Below are 18937 nucleotides of genomic sequence, written 5' to 3'. Positions count from 1 at the left end.
GATAACGAGGATGTTGTCGAGGGAGGTGATGGGTCGGACAATTAGCTGGATCCTCGACCGGATTTGATTTTAATGTCAAGGTGTGAGCTTGCGAATGTGCCTGAGGCATCCTCGTCCCCAATGCCGGCATTATTAGTAGCGAAGTGTGTGAACCGAACTGTGCAATGTTACCAGCTATGTCCTGACTGTGACTGACAGGGTCTGTACGCTGTGACGCCGAAATTCCCAGTTGGGGCAAAATTGAGACAGTCTCGAGATGTCCGAGCTCGGTTTGAAGGCCTAAATAGTCTGAAGCATCATACGGAAGGCGGAGGAACGGCTCAAAAAAATCGAGGTTCGCAAAAGTGACATCTTGCGACAAGAGGGCTGTGTTGACTGCAGGTTGATTTAGTGATCCTCCCTGCATAGGTGAGTTTCCCTGTTGCCGAACAGGAGGGGAGTTGTTTTGCTGGCTGTTGACGATCGGTGAAAGATCAGACAAAACAGGTACATCAGTGTTTTCGCAGATTCCTTGATGATCCGCACAAAGTTCCTTGACGGAGTTGCCGTACGCGTCTGCTGTAGACGCTGTAAGACCGAGGTGAGAGTGTTGGTTGCTGGCGGAAGAATATAAGTCGGCGGAGAAAAGCAGGGTGTCAGAAGATGGGGTGACATGTTCGAAACTGTCCTCATCTAGCAGGTTGTTGGATTCTGGTGATCTCGCCTCCATGGAGACTGGCACTGTGTCCTCTGGATCTGCTCCCTCCGAGACATCATCCCTGGCCTGTTTGTTCTTTCCACCATTTCGCTTTGCGGCATGTGACGAGGTATACTCCGAGGAATGCAAAGTTCTCTCCCGGGAATACCGCTTCTGACAGTATCTGCAATGATATGGCTTCTCTCGGGTGTGAGCACGCTCGTGACGAAGACGGTGCTCGCTTCGCTTGAAGGTCTTGGAGCATACTTTGCAGGCATGTTGTCGATCAGCCGAAGGCTGCTCATCAAATACTATAGTCCCTACCCTCCCCCCAGTCACTGGAGACATCTTTCTATCTGCCGTAAGGCCAGTAGTCCCAGGAAGTCGAGCTTTGGTATCAGGATGTGAAGAAGGGAAGATGTCGTAAAGGTCATCGCCGTTGCATGTGATGTTGGCTCCAAGGTCGGGCAGGTTTGGCCATTCCAACTCTGAGAAGCTCTGAGCAACCATTGGTTGTGCAGATGGGACACGGACCCAGGGCGATTGCTCAGTGTCGAGAAAACGCTCTCTACCCCGCGCTCTCTGCTAAGGAGACAAGCAAATGAGATTCCCTTGCCGTGTGATGCGTTAATAGGGTGAAAGTCTACTCGGTTCTGGGGTCACTGAGGAAGAGAGAGAACAGCGACGCCGCTGGGGTCCACCGATGGCTCAGGGATTGGCTTCGGAGCCATTCTATGCTGCCTCTAGCCTAGCTAGGCTCAACGTCACAAAAACAAGTTGGGCGTCCCTTAACAACCCCCGCAATTTCCTTGTTAGGAAAAATGGGAGGGAAGTCCAACCTCCGTTGCCTTCCTGGAAGATTCGATAGGGATAGGTATTCTGGGCTTAATAAGTTGCATCAACGTAGCTTCACTTGAAATTTCCCTCTTCGGAGACAAGTATTGTTAAAGGCCATGGCAAAGATCGAGGTTCGACTTGATGTATTGACAAAGTTGAAAGGGAAAACCGTCTTGATTACCGGTATTGGAACAGTGCGTGGCTCTCAAGAGCGGATGAGAACTAATCATCGTGTTCTAGGCGGATCAAATGGCATAGGAAGGCAGACGGTTTTGATGCTACATGGTTCGATGATGGCTACCACCACCACCACCACCACCCATAATACGGCATGAATCAAGGCCAGCATCGACTGACACTTGTACGGACAGGTCTCGGGGCAGATGTTGTCGTTGGAGATCTAGATGTTGCAAGGGGTGAATCCTTGGTCAAAGAGATCGGCGGGTGAGCCCTTGTTGGATGCATCCCGGCGATAACCTCATGAAGAGCCCGTGGCTGACGCGAGACCTAGGAACGGTTTTTTTCAAAAGACAGATATCACCAACTGGGAGTCGCTTAGAGGCCTTTTCGGGGTCGCAAAGTCAAAGTACGGTTCAATTGATGTTGTCATGGCCAATGCTGGTGCGCCGGAAAGGCCCCCTTTCCTCTTCGACGAGTCTTGTGATGGGAATGGACTATTGAAGGAGCCCGACCTCAGCATCATTAACATCAATCTAAACGGGGTCATAAGAAGTACCTCGCGCAGTATATTCCTACCTGAGAGTAGTGCTGATCCAATTCTCGTAGCTGCCAAACTTGCCCTGCACTATTTTGCAAGAAATCCCATTCCCGGAGGTGTGTTGGTCATTACTGGGTCTGCAGCATCGTGAGTGTGCCTCTGTGCCCACGAAGGATACTCACTGATCCAAACAAAGTTATTTCGCCTCGCCGCCAATTGTACGGTATTGTGCGGCAAAGCATGCGGTAAGGCTTCTACGTCGGAGCTTTTCAACTCTTGTTGATTACTTCTCAAATGTAGCTGCTAGGTCTGGTACGCTCCACTGCGGCGATGACGAAGCCAGCGAACGTGCGGGTAAATCTGGTTGCCCCATGGATGACCGGTAGGACATCTCTCTCTCAGATGAGCATGCCAGTGAGAAATAGCGCTGACCCCTGGACGAAGAAACCGAGTTTAGCTCAGAAGCAAGTGAAATATGGGGTTCCATGCCCATAAACACGGCTCGAGAAGTCGCTGAGGCACTTTGTGTGGCTGCAGCGGACGACACTCTTCACGGTGAGCTTTCTACTACCCCATTTCTCATACATTCATCGTAACCCATACGACCAGGACGGGCACTTTATGTCGCTAAGGAAATTGTCGATTTTGAGCTACCATTGTACAAGGCCCAGGAGGACTGGATGACCCTAAAGCAAGCTACGTGGTTTGAACAAGGCAGAGAACGACTGGCACTTGGCATGAAGCTTCCGGGTGCCCATTATCTGAAGGATGCTGTGTAGGTCTAGTTAAGTGATAGAGAGGAGGAAAAGGGTGTTTAGAGCGGATTATCCTAACACGCTGGCTTACCTGGCTGACCTAGCTTGCATGCTCAGGGATCAAATTCGTGACGGCAAAGCTATAGAGTTAATGGCTTCCTGCATGGAATTGAGGATGAAGTTGCGAGGACCTTCGCATCCTGTGACCCAAAAATGCACTTGGGGCTTTTGTGACGTGGTTGTGTGCTGAGGATGTCGAGGGAAAGCAGAGTGCTTTCGCTATGTCTGGGCTCCGATTTATGAGGGTGTGCAGAAGGCCAGAAAGTGGAATGGAATGCATCGGGCTTCGTTACGCATGTCTCTGCGGGCCATCGCTTCCTTTTCAGACTCGGCCGACGCTGACTACTCAATTTTGTAGATAGACTTGCAAGTCAGGTGTTTCGAGTGACCCAATAATCCAGGACTTTGTCAAATTCGTTCGGAAGGACGAGATAATGGAATGGAAGGCCGTCCCCTCTTCTGTTGAAGAGCATTATGAGATCAAGCATGAGGATGCCAGCTAGGAATGTAAATCATATTTCCAATACCTTTGCGACCAGCTGTAAAGCGCTGGGGATATTTTTGTGGCTCTGGTCAAGTCGAGGGCAAACCGACTGAGACTTGCAGAGAGGAGACCGAATCAACCAAAATATATATCACACCTCACAACTCTGTGTCTCAAGCTAGACGCAATCAAGGATCGGTCGTTACCGATCCCTAGATAAACTTCGAATGAACGATGTTCGATGTACAACACATATACAGTAGCACGGGAATGTTCGCGAAAGGATGATAACGCGGAGAATTAGCCCATGAGTGTACGAGGTAGTAACTGGTATATTATGAGAAATCCGCCAAGGCCCTTGAACGGCACAGAGTCCCGATTGTTACCCTTGATTCACCATGTGGAAATGTATTTCCTGATGGACCTTTCTGATTCGAAGCAGAATTGAAAAAGATCCTCTTCATAGGAAGCTACTTCGAAGGAGAAGCCGGCGCATGGTTCCGACCCTTTGTGAAGGACTAAGACCCAGCTGGGGGGTCACGGGCGTGCTCTTCCCCCCCCCCGCAGAGCTCCCCCGTGCTCGCCCCCGGGTTATCCCTATCGAACTTTCTCTAGGCGGGGTTAGAGAACAGCCTAGGCACCAAACAGGGTTGGCCGCACGCGCTATTAGCCAACTTAGTTTAGCGCCTCCTGCAAAGTTTGGCAGCAATGCGTTGACATGCTCAATTTCAACTCATTGCCTGATTTTCAACACTCTGTTTCTTCTTTCTCCCGAAATTTTCATGTATCAGCATTGCATTTGAGAACGCGCGAGCTGTCGCATGTGCAATCATGTCGCAAGGAGAGATGGTCCCGCGCCGGGTCCAATTTTCTAGTTGTGATGAATGTCGCAGGGCGAGGGTTGCCTGTGATGCGGGTAGAGCCCGCCGGAACCGAGAGGACCACCATGAGCTTCTATCCTGCACGAGGTGCCTCAATCGGCAGCTCCCGTGTACATTTGAGGTTTGCATAGTCCCTTAACTGCATTAGCCGCCTATGCATGGCTGACCGCAGCCTTGTTTCCCAACAGTGGATGAAACCAGGCACGGGCAGCTCTGCAACTCACCGGAAAAGCCTGGAGGGAAGGCCCAAAAGGAGACGTTCGAAGATACCTGCTCAAGAAACGGCTATTTATGAAGAGAGCAACAGTGACATAACTGGCGACTCGCTCCCCAGTCTTGTTCACCGAAATTCGGAGAGTGCGACAACTGAACCGTCGAGAAGGTATGCTCTGACACCACTACTACTTCAAGTGCTTGTCTAAGGACTCAAGGACAAGCTATGAGTGGGGCTGGTCGTCGGACCAACTATCACAGCCTTTACTCATCCAACCTCATTTGACCCCCGAACCCATCAGCCCTGTTGAAGGCCAGTGGCTCCATACCATATACGAAGGGGCTTTTGAAACTATATTTGGATCTTGGATGGGCCGCTACAGCAATCCTTTCGCGTACGTGTAACGCCATCGGTTAATAATCTCGCGGAATCACTGACGGCAGTAGTTTTGGCGAACAGAGCCTATCGGATGTGATTAGTATACGCCGAGTTTGCAGCCAACTCGACCGACATATTGACGAAGAAGATGCTGTGTCAGGCACGATATCGGACGCTGGAGCTTCACCCGATCTGGCCAGACACGAGAAAGACACACAGCTCAATCAGTTCCTTGACCATGCCATCCAATCTTTCGCCGCTCGCTGGCTACCTCTGACCCACCAACTAATTTTGCCAGGACTATCCCAGGCCAATGTCGTCTGTCGTCTTTGGCGGCGCGCTCATACAGACATGCTCAAGGTCATCAACAGGCCGTCCTATCGGTCCATGCTGACTTTACTTTTGTTTGCTCTGACGCCCATCCCAGTAGGCATTTCCGAAGAGGAAGAACTTGAGGGCGTATCAGGACAGGTCTGTGTTCACGCAGCACTGCAGCAGATTCAAACGCTCCGCGCCCGTCAAAAGAGCCTTCAATTTAATGGGACACGCGTCAACCTCACCAACTCGAACCGCCCTATCGGAGCAAGTCCCGCCTCACTTGCCACAGCCAATTTCATCATTGCTGAGAGCACTGCATATTGGGCTGCTCTTACATTCGACACATCCGCCTCTCTGACCTTGAATTGCCGGCCATTACTTTCTTCTGGACTTTTCGGATTCGAGTCTGAGCCATCATGGCGCATGGTACGGACTTGCATCGGGATCTTCCGCGAAACGACGAGAGACTGGAGCAATGCCGACGTCGACCTGACAGATGAGAAAGCAAACCAAGTTATAGCGGCTGGAGCAGCATGGAAGTTGTTGGTCTGGAAGCTAACTGCGAATCTGAAAGAGTCTCTGAGAGACGGCCATGATGAGGCAGAGGTTCTCAGGGCATTCAACTCCGTGTCCAGCACTATCGACCAGTTTAACATCACCTACCGTGATTTGCTTATCGCGTGTCAGAGGCGAATACAGTTCTTCAACCAAGAAACGAGACTCCGCTGGTGTAAGTGCTCCCCCCTCCTTCTCCATACCCGAGATCCCATGAAATTGTTACTTAACATACCTATAGATGAACTCATGCTGCACTATAATCTTGCAATTCTGATGGTCACTGATATCGCGACTGCGACTCTACGCGAGGATCTCCTCTCCCTTTTCTCTGCAAAGAGAGTCGATGCGGAGACCTGGGTCATGAATTGCCTCGTCTTCGGCTTGAACAACAAATATACCTTGAAACTTCAGCCCGAGCCAGCCCTCTCTGATCCGGAGATCGCACCTAGTCAGTCGGCAAGCTTGACCGTCCCATTGATTGCGATTGATCCATATCCCCACCACGTCGTCGCGGCAGTGAAGCTCATGCAACACGCCATAGACAGGGACTTTGGAGCGGACAAGATTAGCGCAGACGCTTACAATAACCTGCGTTCAACGCTCAAGCAAACATTGGAACAACTACCACAAGTTTCCAAATCGGTGCAGACAACCAGAGCTGAGTTCGAGAGAGCTGAATCTCCACCCCAGCCACTATATCCATGAAACCGGAAGCGGTCGCGTGAGGGATGCTTTCAATAACCGCTGAATCGCCTCGTCAAATTTCCGGACAAGTCACAACGATCGATTGGAAATGGATGCACTCTCCCCTTCGATGACTGGTGAAGTCACACCACTCTCACGCTCAGTGCCCTCGACTCCGTCTTGCTGCGACTGGTACAGGCTGACACAGGTCTGGAGCCTAGGCTTGATTTGCTCAATTCAGAATGGGCGTGGGCTGATTGGGTGCTGTACTAACCACGCATTAGCGTGGGCAAAGGGTCTGGAATTCTGGAACGTTTTCCCTTGCTGGATCCAACCAGTAAATGTTCGCGGCACTATCGTTTGTCCGACCACGAAGTCATTTCCCCCAGCCTTTTCTCCTCCACATCTTGGTGTTCAAGGGGTCAAGCCAAAACTTGAAACTTCTGCATTCCGTTGAGGGGCAGAAGGACTGGGTCTTTGTGAGGTTGCATCCGGATCCGAGAACGACAGTTTCGGTAGCTTATCCTTGGGTCCTGGAACGATGCCACGTTGAGGTGCCGAATGTCGGGCACTAGCCAATGAGGCTCCATCGTGAGCAAAGGTGCTTCGGATCCGGAATCTGGGGCCCATGTTCCGCCACTGTGCACTCTCTGCCAAGAGATTCGCTCCCTAGTAGGGTTACCTCCCCAGGCAAATCTCCCCTACAAACACGCGGAGAAACGTGGAGTTGGCAGGGATCTTCGCTTCCGGCAGACTGGGCACATGTCAGAGGCTAACATTCAATGCCTGATTTTGGCCAGCGTTGACGTATCTATATAGCCGATGCGTTTTCCTCGAGATCAACACTTCCCCCGCCAGTCACTTCAGTCAACACTCATTCAAGCTCTCTGAGGCTGCAACAGAATCCATAGCCCAAATATATCGATCATGGCTGAAGATCTCTCATCAACGCCCACGAAAGGGGGTGAAGAGCATGTGGAGAAGCCATCCCTCAACGAGAAGACCGCTGTGTATGAACACGCAGTATGTGATTGTAGACCTCGAATATGGGCTTGCTGTCGTTCTTTCTGACAGATTGTTGCTATTACAGAAATCCAAGCACCATGACCCCAACTGGACGGGCGAAGGGTTGGACACCTCGCACGTTGACCCTAAAAGGGTCCTGCGCAAAATGGATTTACGCCTGATCCCCATGCTTGCAATCCTATACCTACTCTCTTTCCTCGACCGAGGCAATATTGGCAATGCGAAAATCCAGGGCATGGAAACTGACTTGGATCTTTCTGGAAACGAATACAATCTCTGCGCAACTGTTTTTGTGAGTTTCGTCTGTCTTGGTTCAATCACAAGCTAACGTCAATCGTCTCTAGTTCTTCACCTACTGTGCTTTTGAAATACCATCGAACTTGTTATTGAAGCGTCTCAGGCCTTCTGTATGGTTACCGTCTATAATGGTAGCATGGGGTATGTTTTTGAAGTATCGGTAGATGCAGATTGGAGCTGACAATAGTTAGGCACGGTCATGACCTTGATGGGCCTCGTGCAAAGTTACCACGGCCTTCTCATTGCTCGTATCTTCCTCGGTGTCACTGAAGCAGGACTTTACCCTGGTGTTGCCTACTATTTGACAATGTGTGAGTAACCATTTCAACTGTCGGTTCCTTGCCGTGATTTTTAGTTCCCTCCGAAGCTAACGTTGCCGTGGTCTAGGGTACTGCACTGAAGATCTTGCTTTCCGCCAGAGTCTCTTCTTCAGCGCTGCAAGCGTGGCCGGTGCCTTTTCAGGTTTACTTGCGTACGCCATCGCGAAGATGGATGGAGTCGCCGGTCAAGCAGGCTGGAGATGGATATTCATCCTAGAGGGCATTGTGACTGTTGTCGTTGCCTGCGCAGCTTTCTTTCTCTTATACGACTTCCCAGACACCGCAAGCTTCTTGAGTCCCGAGGAGAAGGCCTGGGTTGTTCACCGGTTGAAATACCAAGGAAGCAAAAAGAGCGGAAGAGTGGTTGCTGAGAGTGACCACTTTGACTGGAAATTTGTTGGCAAAGGCAAGTCCTTCCACGCACGTTTTGATTTTATCCCAGTCACATCGAAACAATCGGCCAACTTACCTCTTATCGTATAATCCGGCTGACCATCCCAAAGCGCTCACTGATTGGCAACTATACCTGTCACTTTTTATGTACTGGGGAATAGTTTGTCCGCTTTACGGAATATCGTTCTTCCTTCCGACCATCATCAAGGAACTTGGGTACAAATCGACAACGGCACAGCTTCTGACAATTCCGATCTATATCTCAGCCGCAATCTTGGCCGTTATTGTCGGGTGGTCATCTGACAGAGCAACCAAGCGAGGCGCCTCACGCTGGCCCTATATTTTCATTCCCATGTGCGCCATTTTGGTCGGTTTCATCATCGCCATTGCTGGCTCTGCCGCAGGAGATATCCCTGGCGTGGTGTATGCTGGTGTATTCATCGCCACATGCGGAATCTACCCTGCTTTCCCGGGCAACGTCACTTGGATCGCAAACAACCTCGCAGGGAGCTACAAACGAAGTGCTGGAATGGCTCTACAGATCGGTCTCGGCAACCTTGGAGGAGCCATGGCAAGTAATTTCTATCGCAGCGTCGATGCACCAAAGTATTTACTTGGCCACGGTTTGGAAATCATGTTTGTTGTCTTGGGCCTGGCGGCCGTCGTCACACTGAGGATCTCATATGGAGTGATCAACAAGAAGAGGGAGCGCAGTGGAGCAGCTGAAGGTTACACAGACGAACAGCTTGCAGATCTCGGCGACAAGAGCCCGTCGTTCAGATACACACTTTAAATGGATTTGGGGATATCCGAAGCTGCAGATCATCAGATGATAGGTACAGGTGGGATGCGTCTGTTTAGAGCTCGCTCTGAATCGAGGCTTTTTCCAGAACGTGCTCTACTGTTACTCTCAGGATTTTCTCCATCATTCGGGGAAAGATTGTTATATTATCGAAAGCTTGTGGACGGCAACTACTGATCAGCGGACGTCATCTTTCTCACGTTGGAAGACGACCTAATGTGGCCTGCGACGAGCATTTTGAAACGGCGAGGTTTGGCTTCACGGAATCGTAGAAAAAGCCTTGAATGACAGTCAACAACGCAGTTTCCATTGCTGATTTCAAGTAATTGGAGACTTCAATTGCCCAAAGACGGTTACATGAATGCTCCTGTTGCTTCGGCATCCGTTCCCTACAATATCCCGGGCTTCGCTATTTGCGACTTCTAAAGCCAAATTGTTGAAGCTGATCAATTAGCTTTCATCTAGGATGTTCAATCAAACTTAGCCCTCAGCCGCTCCGACTCGACGTTGCCCGCCTTTTTGCGGTTAGAAAGATCCATAGCCGTGGCGAATTGCGGCAAAGGCGCAAATCGAGTATTCTCTCCTTTTGCGCACAGCCTTGCCAACCGCAGGGGTGCCGCAAAACTTTGAGAACTTACTGATGGCTCTGTGCAACAGGCTCGGGATGGCGCTGGCCTGTTTTCCCCAAAGTCGAGTTTTGCAGACGCTAGTGAATTAAACCGATACAAGCCTATACTCCGCAGATCGCCGTGCTGTGGAGGGTGTTGTTCTTTCGGCACTTCATCATGGCTAACGGCAACCACAAAATTCTCCGTCCTCTTATATAGTATTTACCGAGTTGCGGGGACACGAGACTTTCTATAGCCGATTTACCCCAAACCAAGATCTTAACGATCGATCAGACTTTTTAACAGATAGAGGCTTGGGAAGAAGCCTGAGTGCCTCTTCGATTCCGAGGGCGAAACTGTCAGTGAGAGGTGTCTTCATTGAAAGCATGGCTCAAGTCAATCTGAAAGGAAAAGGGGCGATTGTTACGGGGGGCGGCTCCGGTAAATACCGCTGCCGACTGACTGATGCACTACAGTGACGCTGACTGTCTATGCATCGACAGGCATTTGTTTATCCTTCGTCCAACACTTGTATCGTGCTGGTTGTAACGTCCTTATTTGCGATCTTGGCCTCCATCGCGAGGCGTTGGCATGGCTTGACACGATTCAAAAGAACACCACCGATCCGTCACCCGGGCCACGGGTCGTCTTTTTGAAGACCGATGTATCGGACTGGAAGCAGCTAGAACAGGCGTTTGAAGGCTATGCCAGGGAGTTTGGGGGCGTGCCGGATGTGCTGTGCCCCGGGGCCGGCGTCTACGAGCCCTCGTTCAACAACTTCTGGAACGACCGCGACGACAGCTACTACCAGATGCTGCGCATCAATCTAGAACACCCGCTCAAGATGTCGCGCATCGCCATCAGGAAATGGGTGCAGCGAAGCAAGCCCGGTATCATCGTGAACGTGTCCAGCACGGGAGCACAGAAGCCGAGCATGCTTACGCCATTGTACGGAGCAGCGAAACAGGGCGTCAGCAACTTCACCAGGGGCATGGCGCGGCTGCAGGACATGGAGAACATCCGCGTGGTTGCCGTCGCCCCGGGTCCGACCATGTCGCCTCTAATGTACGACCACCCAGAGGCGATGCGGTTCGTCGACCCCGAGAAGGACAAGTTATCGCACCCGGACGAGATTGGTCGAGGAATGATGGCCGTCGCTTTTGACCGGGAGAGGTTTCCCCCGGGAACGGTCCTCGAAGTCACCCATCCTGATCGTTGGAGGGAGGTCTTTTTGCTGAACGATCCAGGCCCTGGGCCGCATGCATTCACTAGCAGAAAAGAAGAAGGCATGGCAGATGTCTACGCAGCGCTTGACACTGACAGGAAGAGTGCCGCCCAGTAGAGGACATTGTGGTACGTTATGTGGCGCGCAAGAATTCTCCAGGTTCGAATACCGAGTGGGTAAAGTCTAGCTGACCCTCGGTGGGAAAATTTACCACGGAAGCACAGCTTGAACCAGCTGTACTCAAGGTGGTGGATGAAAGACCAAAAGAATTTTTATACAGACATGGGACAAGGCGCTGAAACGCAACTCATATCACTTGTCTCCTGAATGATTCTCGACGAAATCTAATGCCTATATACACTGCTTTATCGAATTCTAAATCTCCCCCTATGCGTTGGCGCAGGTCGATTGAAAAGGGAAGAATCTTTCTATTTCCCATTGATGCTGCTGATTCCCTTGCGAGCAGAATGGGGGAAGCAAATGCAAAGAAGATGCCTTCTTCTCGATGAAAGCTCAGTGTCCAACCGCCTGGGCTGGCTCAATAGTAGAGAAACACTGCCTCTGGATGCTCCAGGAACCAAGTATCGTCACCACCTTCCATCTCCCTGGTGGAAAAGCCGTTGCCCAGGTAGGAGAAGCGATTGTTGGTGTGGTAGGTGTACTCGTAGTCCTCGAACTTGGGCCGCTCGAGCGCGTGGAACCAATGAATTCGACTTCCTGGATGGATCGCAAGAACGGGCCCGTCCTCTGTCCCGTTCTTGAACCACGATCGGCACTTCGCCGCCCACGCTGTCCGGGGCATAAAGTGCTGGATGTGCGTGAGGAAGTCGTCACACGCCGATTGTTTTACGTCGTATGTCCGGATCCCCTCTATCTGGGCCTTAGTGAGTAGCTGCATGATGTACTTAGAGCATTGCTCCGTGATCGTGAAGACGCTGCCATGCGAGATAGGAGCGTTAGGACCGAGGAAGACTAGCGATTTTGTTAGCCTTAAGCCTTCTTCTTGCTTTTATTTGGTGACAAAGGACTTTACCGAAGTAGTTGGGGAACTTTGGAATAGCCATGGAAAGGTATGCGTATGGGATATTCTTTGACCACACATCGTCCAGACTTATGCCTTCTCGTCCGATGATGGGAAAACGGGGTTTGAAGGACACATCAAAACCAGTTGCACAGATGATAGCGTCGAGTTCGATGTGTTCACCACTTGACATGTTTATGCCGGTGCTGTCAGCGCTGACTATACTGGCATCGGTGATGACTCGAACGTTCTCCTTTGTGAAGCTCTCTAGGTAGCCTACGCCGGGCGTGATTCGACGGCACCCAACTGGGAAGTCGGGAATAACCTGCTTAGCAAATTTGCGGGCTCCTTCTGGACCAAGCAAAGAGATCATGCTGTTATATGCCATCTTTCGAACTTCGTCTGCTTTTTCGCTCCCGTTCACAAGCATTAGAAACTTACTATTGATCTCTCGTTCGACCTGCTTGCGGAACGCAAGGTATGACTCGGGATCGTTTCGGAATTGCTCCTTCTGTTCTTCACTAAAACGATCCGGCATTGAACCTCCTCGCAGAGATGGATATCGAGACGCAGCGCCAGGAGTCACCCAGGTGGGCGACCGAATGATGTGGACAAGTTGCTTCACCTTTGGCTGTATCGCAGGCACGATTTGGATCCCAGTCGAGCCGTTTCCGATAACGGCGACCTTGAGATTGTCATAACTCCAATCTTCGGGCCAATTTGCGCTATGAACCAGTTTTCCTTGAAAATCATGGAGACCGGGAATGGCTGGCCACCTCCAGTTGTTCAAAATGCCACCAGCGTTAATGAGGTAATTACACCAGTCGGTGAAGATTGTCTGGTTGGACATGTCTTCGATCTCGACATTCCAGATTGCTTTAGCTTCGTTCCAGGTAGCTCCAATCACACGGTGATTCATATGCATATACTTGGCGAGGTCGTATTTATCGACGCAGTGTTCAAGATACTCCCTGATCTCGGCAGAAGGAGAAAACATTTCTGCCCAATTTGGGTTGGGCTCCCAGGCGAACTGATAGTTGTGAGAAGCTATCCAGAAGGGTCAGCCTTGGTTTTGGACAATCGGATACAACAGCACTAACGAATGTCACACTTGCAACCAGGATATCGATTCTCGAACCAAGTTCCTCCGATTGCAGGGTTCTTTTCATAGATGATCAACGTCGAGTTCTGCATGTTCTTCTGGAACTGATACGCAAGGTTGATGCCGCTGGCGCCCGCACCGATACATATCACACGAATCGGGCGAATAGTCCCTAGAGGCTCTTCGTTCACGGTGTAGTTGTCTGATATTGTCAGATGTGGAAGGTTTCCCTTAAAAGCTAACAGGGAATCCCGGGCATCAACACAGGTTCCATTGTTGAGATCATCTGCAAGGGAGTCGCGATCCTTGCCTATACCGTTCGACTGTGTTGTCTTTATCGAGATTTGGTTCGGTGAATATACAGGAACGATCGCCTCAGGAGTCTCGACCGATGGCGCCATGGTGAGAATTTCTATAGGTTACTTTGCGCAACAAGTTCTGAATATCGTGCTCTTGCCTAGTTGATCATTTAAAGGCGAGAGAAGATGTGTTCTCCCAAAGTCTTTGTATCCGACCACCCCCCGTGTGGGTCCAATGTCGCTATCATACCACATCCGGCTAAATGAGATGAAGAGCCATCGGCTGTTAAATAGCCACCGGGAAACTTGTGTCGAGGCACGCTGCCAACCTAATCCTTGATCCAATATATCTGGATGCCTCAGACTCGGGCCGGAGGAACCTATAAGCGACAGAGAGCTGGGCGCAGAGGACCGAGGCTTGGATGCCAAAGCTAACGCCCCGGCCGTTGGTAAACAGCTTTCGTTGTCTCCAAACACACCACGAGCCAGGCATCCCTGTTCCAAAAGAGGAAACTTGTAAATCTACTTCGAGATACAAAAGCGTGTGAGTGCACCGAATTGAATAGGCGATCTTCAAGGAAGCATCAGATGACTGAAACGCGGTGACCTCTAGACTTCACTTGGGATCCGCCGACTTGCAAGTTGCAACAGCAACCAGTGCAACACGAATACAGAGTTCGATGTCGTTTTACTGCTATCGTAAAGAACAGTGGCCTTTGAGCAAGGATCAGTGCTTGTGGCAAGTTCCTTTGTCATGTTACCAATGTTCGGCTTCATCCTCACGCGGATTGATCATTCCTCTGATTCAATTCTCCGCTGAAATCCCATATTACAGGTGAGTATTCCTATCACAACTAGCGCGGCTGAGCTGAAGTAGGGAATGAAATATCATTCACAGCAAGGCCGAAATCCAAATCGTCATACGGGTGATCGAACATGTTTTGAAGCTGTAAGCTGAGATCGTTTGTCCATTCTGCTTCCACGAAAATGGAAGGTGGATTGTGAGTAAAAAGCACCGAGAAAAGTGGGCTCGTATCAACTGTTGCATCCGGGAAAAATTCGCGGTAATTGATCCCGTCCTCGATGTTTAACTCATTCAACTCCAGTGCCTGCGAGAGCTGGTTGCCCACTGTCTGGGATGAGGCAGCGGATGCGTCCGAGCTGAAACCGCTGAGCAGCCTTTCAAATCCCAGTAAAAACATTCTTGCGGAATGCCACAGCTTCGACATTTCCCTCAGAGCAATGAATAGAATATCGATTTGCGCGTTCGCGACATTCTTTAAAGATTCGATCTGACGCGCATGTAGCAGGGCAAGGATTGCGATGCTGATGTACCAATTCCCAATGCCTGGAAGGAATGCAATCGATCCCCGAGCCAGGAGGTCTTCAAAGATCCGTGCGACGCACGAAGCTGAAAGAACAGCTGCGCCATATGCCTTGGGAAGAGGTTGAGTCGAAGCACTCATATAGAGAAGGGTGATGGCTGACAAATAAGGCAGATGAAGCTGGTGCACATCCCTGTCAAAGTCGGTAGTTGTCACTGTGCTGAACGACAACCTTAAGCGTCGAGGCAAGGCATTCACCCATTTAATCAGCCTCTGTGCGAGCTCGAAGGTGGATCCGGTCTCATCATTCCGATTTCTCAAGTGCTTAGATAAATCTCCGATGATCTCGCAGACTCGGACCCAGTGTATGAAGATTTCAGCGTTGTCACGTCGGTCATGGGGGAACTCATCCAAGCTCGGAAGTTTGACGTTAGTGTCCTCCGGATGGATGATGCACGGGCGCCCTTGACACACCGACGTCAAGCGTTCTCTCGACCATGAGGGAATCAGCAACGTAGTTGACGGGAACATCAAGACTTACAAATAACGTCCACCATATGCAACGTCTCAGGGTTATTGTTTCGCCTAGTCTCATCATCTGCCCTGGAGTTGCCTCACGGTGAAGGCCAATCTCCTGGGCGAGACGGATCGCAAGGGATGTCCACCAGTATTGGCTGTCCATGCTGACGACACTTGGGGGACCAGCGCTCCACCAGTAGGTGAGGATGATTGAAATAATCCTCGCCAATGGATTTCGCTCCGTGTTGCCATGGAATAATACCTTGAATCTCTCATAATGTACACGTGGGGGCTGATGGCTGAGTCTAGGGGGCCTGATTGTTGTTCCTAAGAGGCCCAAGGCTTGTTGTAGGAGCAAGGACCGCGCGAACGGAGACCGATCGTCAATGAGGTCCTCACGATGCACGACCGGACACCACGTGTAGCAGAAGTCTACGAAAGTCTCGGCATAACTCTGACGCAAGATGGGAGACAATTCAGGGATCGGATGACTCGGCGTTATCAACGTGCCGATGCCCTGATCAGAGTCATCGCGAGGGGGGTGGTTGAACATGGACATGAACCCAGACTGTCCCAAGTAGCTGCGCTCACGGTGGGTTTCAGAGAATGGAGGGGGCCTTGGGGTGGTCTGTCCTGCACCACATGGCCCGCCAGCATTGTCACCTATTGTGCTCGTGAAGGATTGGCCTCCTCCAATCTGCACCACAGCATTGTCTCTAGGGGCGCTTTGAGATGGATTGGATGAGTTATAGCCGTCTTGAAGTGACGGGCCGCCTCGACAGGTGCTGTCAATGTCCGATGGTGGCAGGACCGTTGCGCTGGCATGCTGCCGTTGAGGAGCGCCCCTGCGTCTCGATTGTCGAGCACTGCCGCTTCCTGAGCAATGTGCTTCGAAGAGCGATCAAAGAGCTATTAAACATATCCCACTTACATGCAAGAGGAGTTGGTCGCTCGACAGTTGGTACATTGGCTGTCGGCTGTAGACAAGTTAAGGTCACATTTGATCTGGTATAGGCCACTATTGATTAACTTCATGGCACTCGTTTTGGCTCGACGGCGAATTCACCTTCTTCTGGTGGCAACGCAGACAGACCAGGTTAGCTCTCCGCTTGATCTGGCGGTTCGTTCGTGCGGTTATTTCAGCCATTCTGGGAGCCGATAAGCCTTGGGTGGGAAGACGAGGAAGAGGTTTACCGGGGGTAATATTCCCGGCAATGGCTTTTTATATGGTCCATTCCAACTGGACTGTCTCCGTGCGGCGTTTTCGGCACCACGGCGATTTTCAGACGAATTATGCAACTAAGCTGCATTGAAGAAGACGAACCAACTCGGCGGTTGTCGGCAGCTCGGCATTGAACATTGCAGTACCGGTTCCAGGGTATTAATAACCTTCCAGATCAGACTAAGATAGTACGAGTTCGGATAATTGATATCGCGGCTCAGCAAATATTCTAGCCCAGGGCGGAGGTTTTCCGCAAGGCTGTGATGGTTAAATCGATGGGATCAAGAGCTATCAAGTGCTACTCGGTATTAAAGTAGATGTTCTATAGCCAGAGTACCCACCTGCGTTTGAGAGATTATATCCAGCCAAGACCGTATACCATTTCCTAAATTAACGACGAGGTGTGGTCGTCACGGCTCTGAGGTATCTGGAATGAACTTGATCACTCTTGTCTCTCACGCCAAAACTTTGTTGTGGCGCTTGATGATGCAAATTCTCTCTAGATCTCTGGCCAGACCTCCCTGTATGGGCATCGCGTTGTCTTCGTCTGCGCTGAACGGATGCTCCTTGAAGCGGCCGCCGGAGGATTCGTAGGCGACGGGGAGTCTTCGTCCAGTCCGTCGGGCTTCGGGATGAGATGAGGGTCGTAGCCAGCCAGAGACCACCCATCCTGTGTGCGGGTCCATGACTGAAAGAATTTCGAACCTCTGCCCGGTAGGGTCTGTATATCTCCAGCCTCCGTCATCTCGTACCGAGAATTGAAGTCCAGTCCATACTTAAGGGCGTACGGAATTGTCAGGGCAAACTCGTCAAGGGGCAGTGGGCGGTAAATCAGCCTCCGAGATTCTGCCAGTCTGATGTAGTCTATCAGACCCTCGACAGTCTTTAATCGTGCATCGACACTGTGCATGTATTGTCTGATCCTGGCTCGGTGAGTCTCCAGTTCTGTATCCAGGAGTGAGATGAACTGGTATTCTGGGCTTGCGTTACGAACTTCGGGGTCTTCATCTAGGTAGAACTTTGAGTTCTTGACGTTGGCGATGAACTGATCTTCCAATTCGTACTTCCCCGTAGTCTCGTTGTAGACAGTCGACATGGGAACGTATTGCATCAGCACAGCTCTTCTCCAGGAATATATGGAGTTCCAGAAATCGAGCATCATCAAGGCATTGAAGACCTTCGGCGATAGCAGCGATGTAGGAGCCTTCCCTGGATTGCTTTTGATATTCTGCATGATGAGCACACCCTGCGCATCCTCAAACGAAGGTTGGAGAATAGTGAACATCATGTCTTCAAGCTCTCTCCCCTGGACCTGTACGAACAGTGTCTTCTCGAATGAGCTAGTCTGTTTTCCACCTCCTAAAGTTCCTTCGGGCAGATGCAGCCCTTGGTGATCCGCAGGCACTTCGCGGACGTCTTGGATCACCGCCAAGCCCAGATTTTCGGAAGCTTGCAGGTAGTCGGTTTTGCTGAACTCAAATTTGGGGATCTCAATGTCTTTCTGGACTCGGTCAGCTACCAGATAGAGAGGAGCAAGACAGATGACTCACAAGCAGGTCTGTTGCGGAATACTGACTAAACATCTCTCTGTTGTAGAAGTGGTTTGCTGGTGCACGCCATTTTTGCCCTATCGTTTGTGCCACTGCGATATTGATGGTGGTATTGAGGAGAAGGTGAGCCATCCATCGTCTTACGTTTGATGGGTTTGATCGAAGCCGATTTCCAGAGTCGAGAAAGTCTAGGGACTTGCGAGTACTGTACCATTTGCTTATTCCCTTTTCGACAATGGATTCGAGACTTTCGGCGCTCTTCACGAGAGAAAAAACTGAGCCGGTACTTTGATCTGTGAGATACGGGGCCGTCTTGAACCGGTTTTTAAGTCTTTGTGGCATATTACTGACAAGGCTATGATTATCTGTATGCCAGTGAGGCCACGGTCTTTCTGGACATTAGCATGGAATCTTCGCAGGATGAGAGCAGTCTTACTTGTGGAGCTCTTTCATCACAAGGGCTCCGTTGACATGACCATTGAATGGCCCGAGGTATGACATCTCATCGGTAAACGCATCTACCGACGCGCCTTGGTAGATCCATCCGCTGGATCCTGGGGAAGAACTTCCCTCAACAAGGCCTCGCTATAGTAATTATGTAATTAGTCGGAATTCATAAAGTTTGGTGGTTCTTGCCTGGTAAAACCGAAACATCCTAGTGTCCC

General features: G+C 50.7%; 8 protein-coding genes across 8 annotated transcripts; 4 read left to right on the top strand and 4 right to left on the bottom strand.

Annotated features, from left to right (window-relative positions):
- Positions 1-41: 41 nt before the first annotated feature.
- Z519_11769 (uncharacterized protein) lies at positions 42-709 on the bottom strand (the record flags this gene model as incomplete). The annotated part of the gene is made up of 2 exons (XM_016769480.1): positions 42-157; positions 208-709. 2 exons carry the CDS (start codon positions 707-709, stop codon positions 42-44), a joined length of 618 nt encoding a protein of 205 aa, XP_016614464.1.
- A 920-nt stretch (positions 710-1629) lies between these two features.
- Z519_11768 (uncharacterized protein) lies at positions 1630-3010 on the top strand (the record flags this gene model as incomplete). Its single annotated transcript, XM_016769479.1, has 9 exons — positions 1630-1696; positions 1754-1798; positions 1885-1957; positions 2025-2245; positions 2300-2378; positions 2428-2476; positions 2532-2613; positions 2676-2786; positions 2841-3010. The coding sequence occupies 9 exons, from the start codon at positions 1630-1632 to the stop codon at positions 3008-3010; spliced, it is 897 nt and encodes a 298-aa protein (XP_016614463.1).
- Positions 3011-4602: 1592 nt separating this feature from the next.
- Positions 4603-6584, top strand: Z519_11767 (uncharacterized protein; the record flags this gene model as incomplete). Its single annotated transcript, XM_016769478.1, has 4 exons — positions 4603-4793; positions 4843-5019; positions 5072-6051; positions 6118-6584. The coding sequence occupies 4 exons, from the start codon at positions 4603-4605 to the stop codon at positions 6582-6584; spliced, it is 1815 nt and encodes a 604-aa protein (XP_016614462.1).
- Positions 6585-7490: 906 nt separating this feature from the next.
- On the top strand, positions 7491-9392 carry Z519_11766 (uncharacterized protein; the record flags this gene model as incomplete). Its single annotated transcript, XM_016769477.1, has 6 exons — positions 7491-7586; positions 7654-7881; positions 7934-8027; positions 8078-8197; positions 8274-8630; positions 8710-9392. The coding sequence occupies 6 exons, from the start codon at positions 7491-7493 to the stop codon at positions 9390-9392; spliced, it is 1578 nt and encodes a 525-aa protein (XP_016614461.1).
- Positions 9393-10395: 1003 nt separating this feature from the next.
- Z519_11765 (uncharacterized protein) lies at positions 10396-11351 on the top strand (the record flags this gene model as incomplete). The annotated part of the gene is made up of 2 exons (XM_016769476.1): positions 10396-10450; positions 10513-11351. The coding sequence occupies 2 exons, from the start codon at positions 10396-10398 to the stop codon at positions 11349-11351; spliced, it is 894 nt and encodes a 297-aa protein (XP_016614460.1).
- A 421-nt stretch (positions 11352-11772) lies between these two features.
- Z519_11764 (uncharacterized protein) lies at positions 11773-13758 on the bottom strand (the record flags this gene model as incomplete). The annotated part of the gene is made up of 3 exons (XM_016769475.1): positions 11773-12206; positions 12268-13302; positions 13356-13758. The coding sequence occupies 3 exons, from the start codon at positions 13756-13758 to the stop codon at positions 11773-11775; spliced, it is 1872 nt and encodes a 623-aa protein (XP_016614459.1).
- A 752-nt stretch (positions 13759-14510) lies between these two features.
- On the bottom strand, positions 14511-16059 carry Z519_11763 (uncharacterized protein; the record flags this gene model as incomplete). Its single annotated transcript, XM_016769474.1, has 2 exons — positions 14511-15445; positions 15600-16059. The coding sequence occupies 2 exons, from the start codon at positions 16057-16059 to the stop codon at positions 14511-14513; spliced, it is 1395 nt and encodes a 464-aa protein (XP_016614458.1).
- Positions 16060-17221: 1162 nt separating this feature from the next.
- On the bottom strand, positions 17222-18773 carry Z519_11762 (uncharacterized protein; the record flags this gene model as incomplete). Its single annotated transcript, XM_016769473.1, has 3 exons — positions 17222-18223; positions 18273-18660; positions 18709-18773. The coding sequence occupies 3 exons, from the start codon at positions 18771-18773 to the stop codon at positions 17222-17224; spliced, it is 1455 nt and encodes a 484-aa protein (XP_016614457.1).
- Positions 18774-18937: the final 164 nt, after the last annotated feature.

Source organism: Cladophialophora bantiana (genome assembly GCF_000835475.1).
Source record: "Cladophialophora bantiana CBS 173.52 unplaced genomic scaffold supercont1.23, whole genome shotgun sequence".
Classification (NCBI taxonomy): domain Eukaryota; kingdom Fungi; phylum Ascomycota; class Eurotiomycetes; order Chaetothyriales; family Herpotrichiellaceae; genus Cladophialophora; species Cladophialophora bantiana.
The sequence above is the reverse complement of the archived record's forward strand: the minus strand, read 5'-3'. Positions and strand labels throughout refer to the sequence as shown.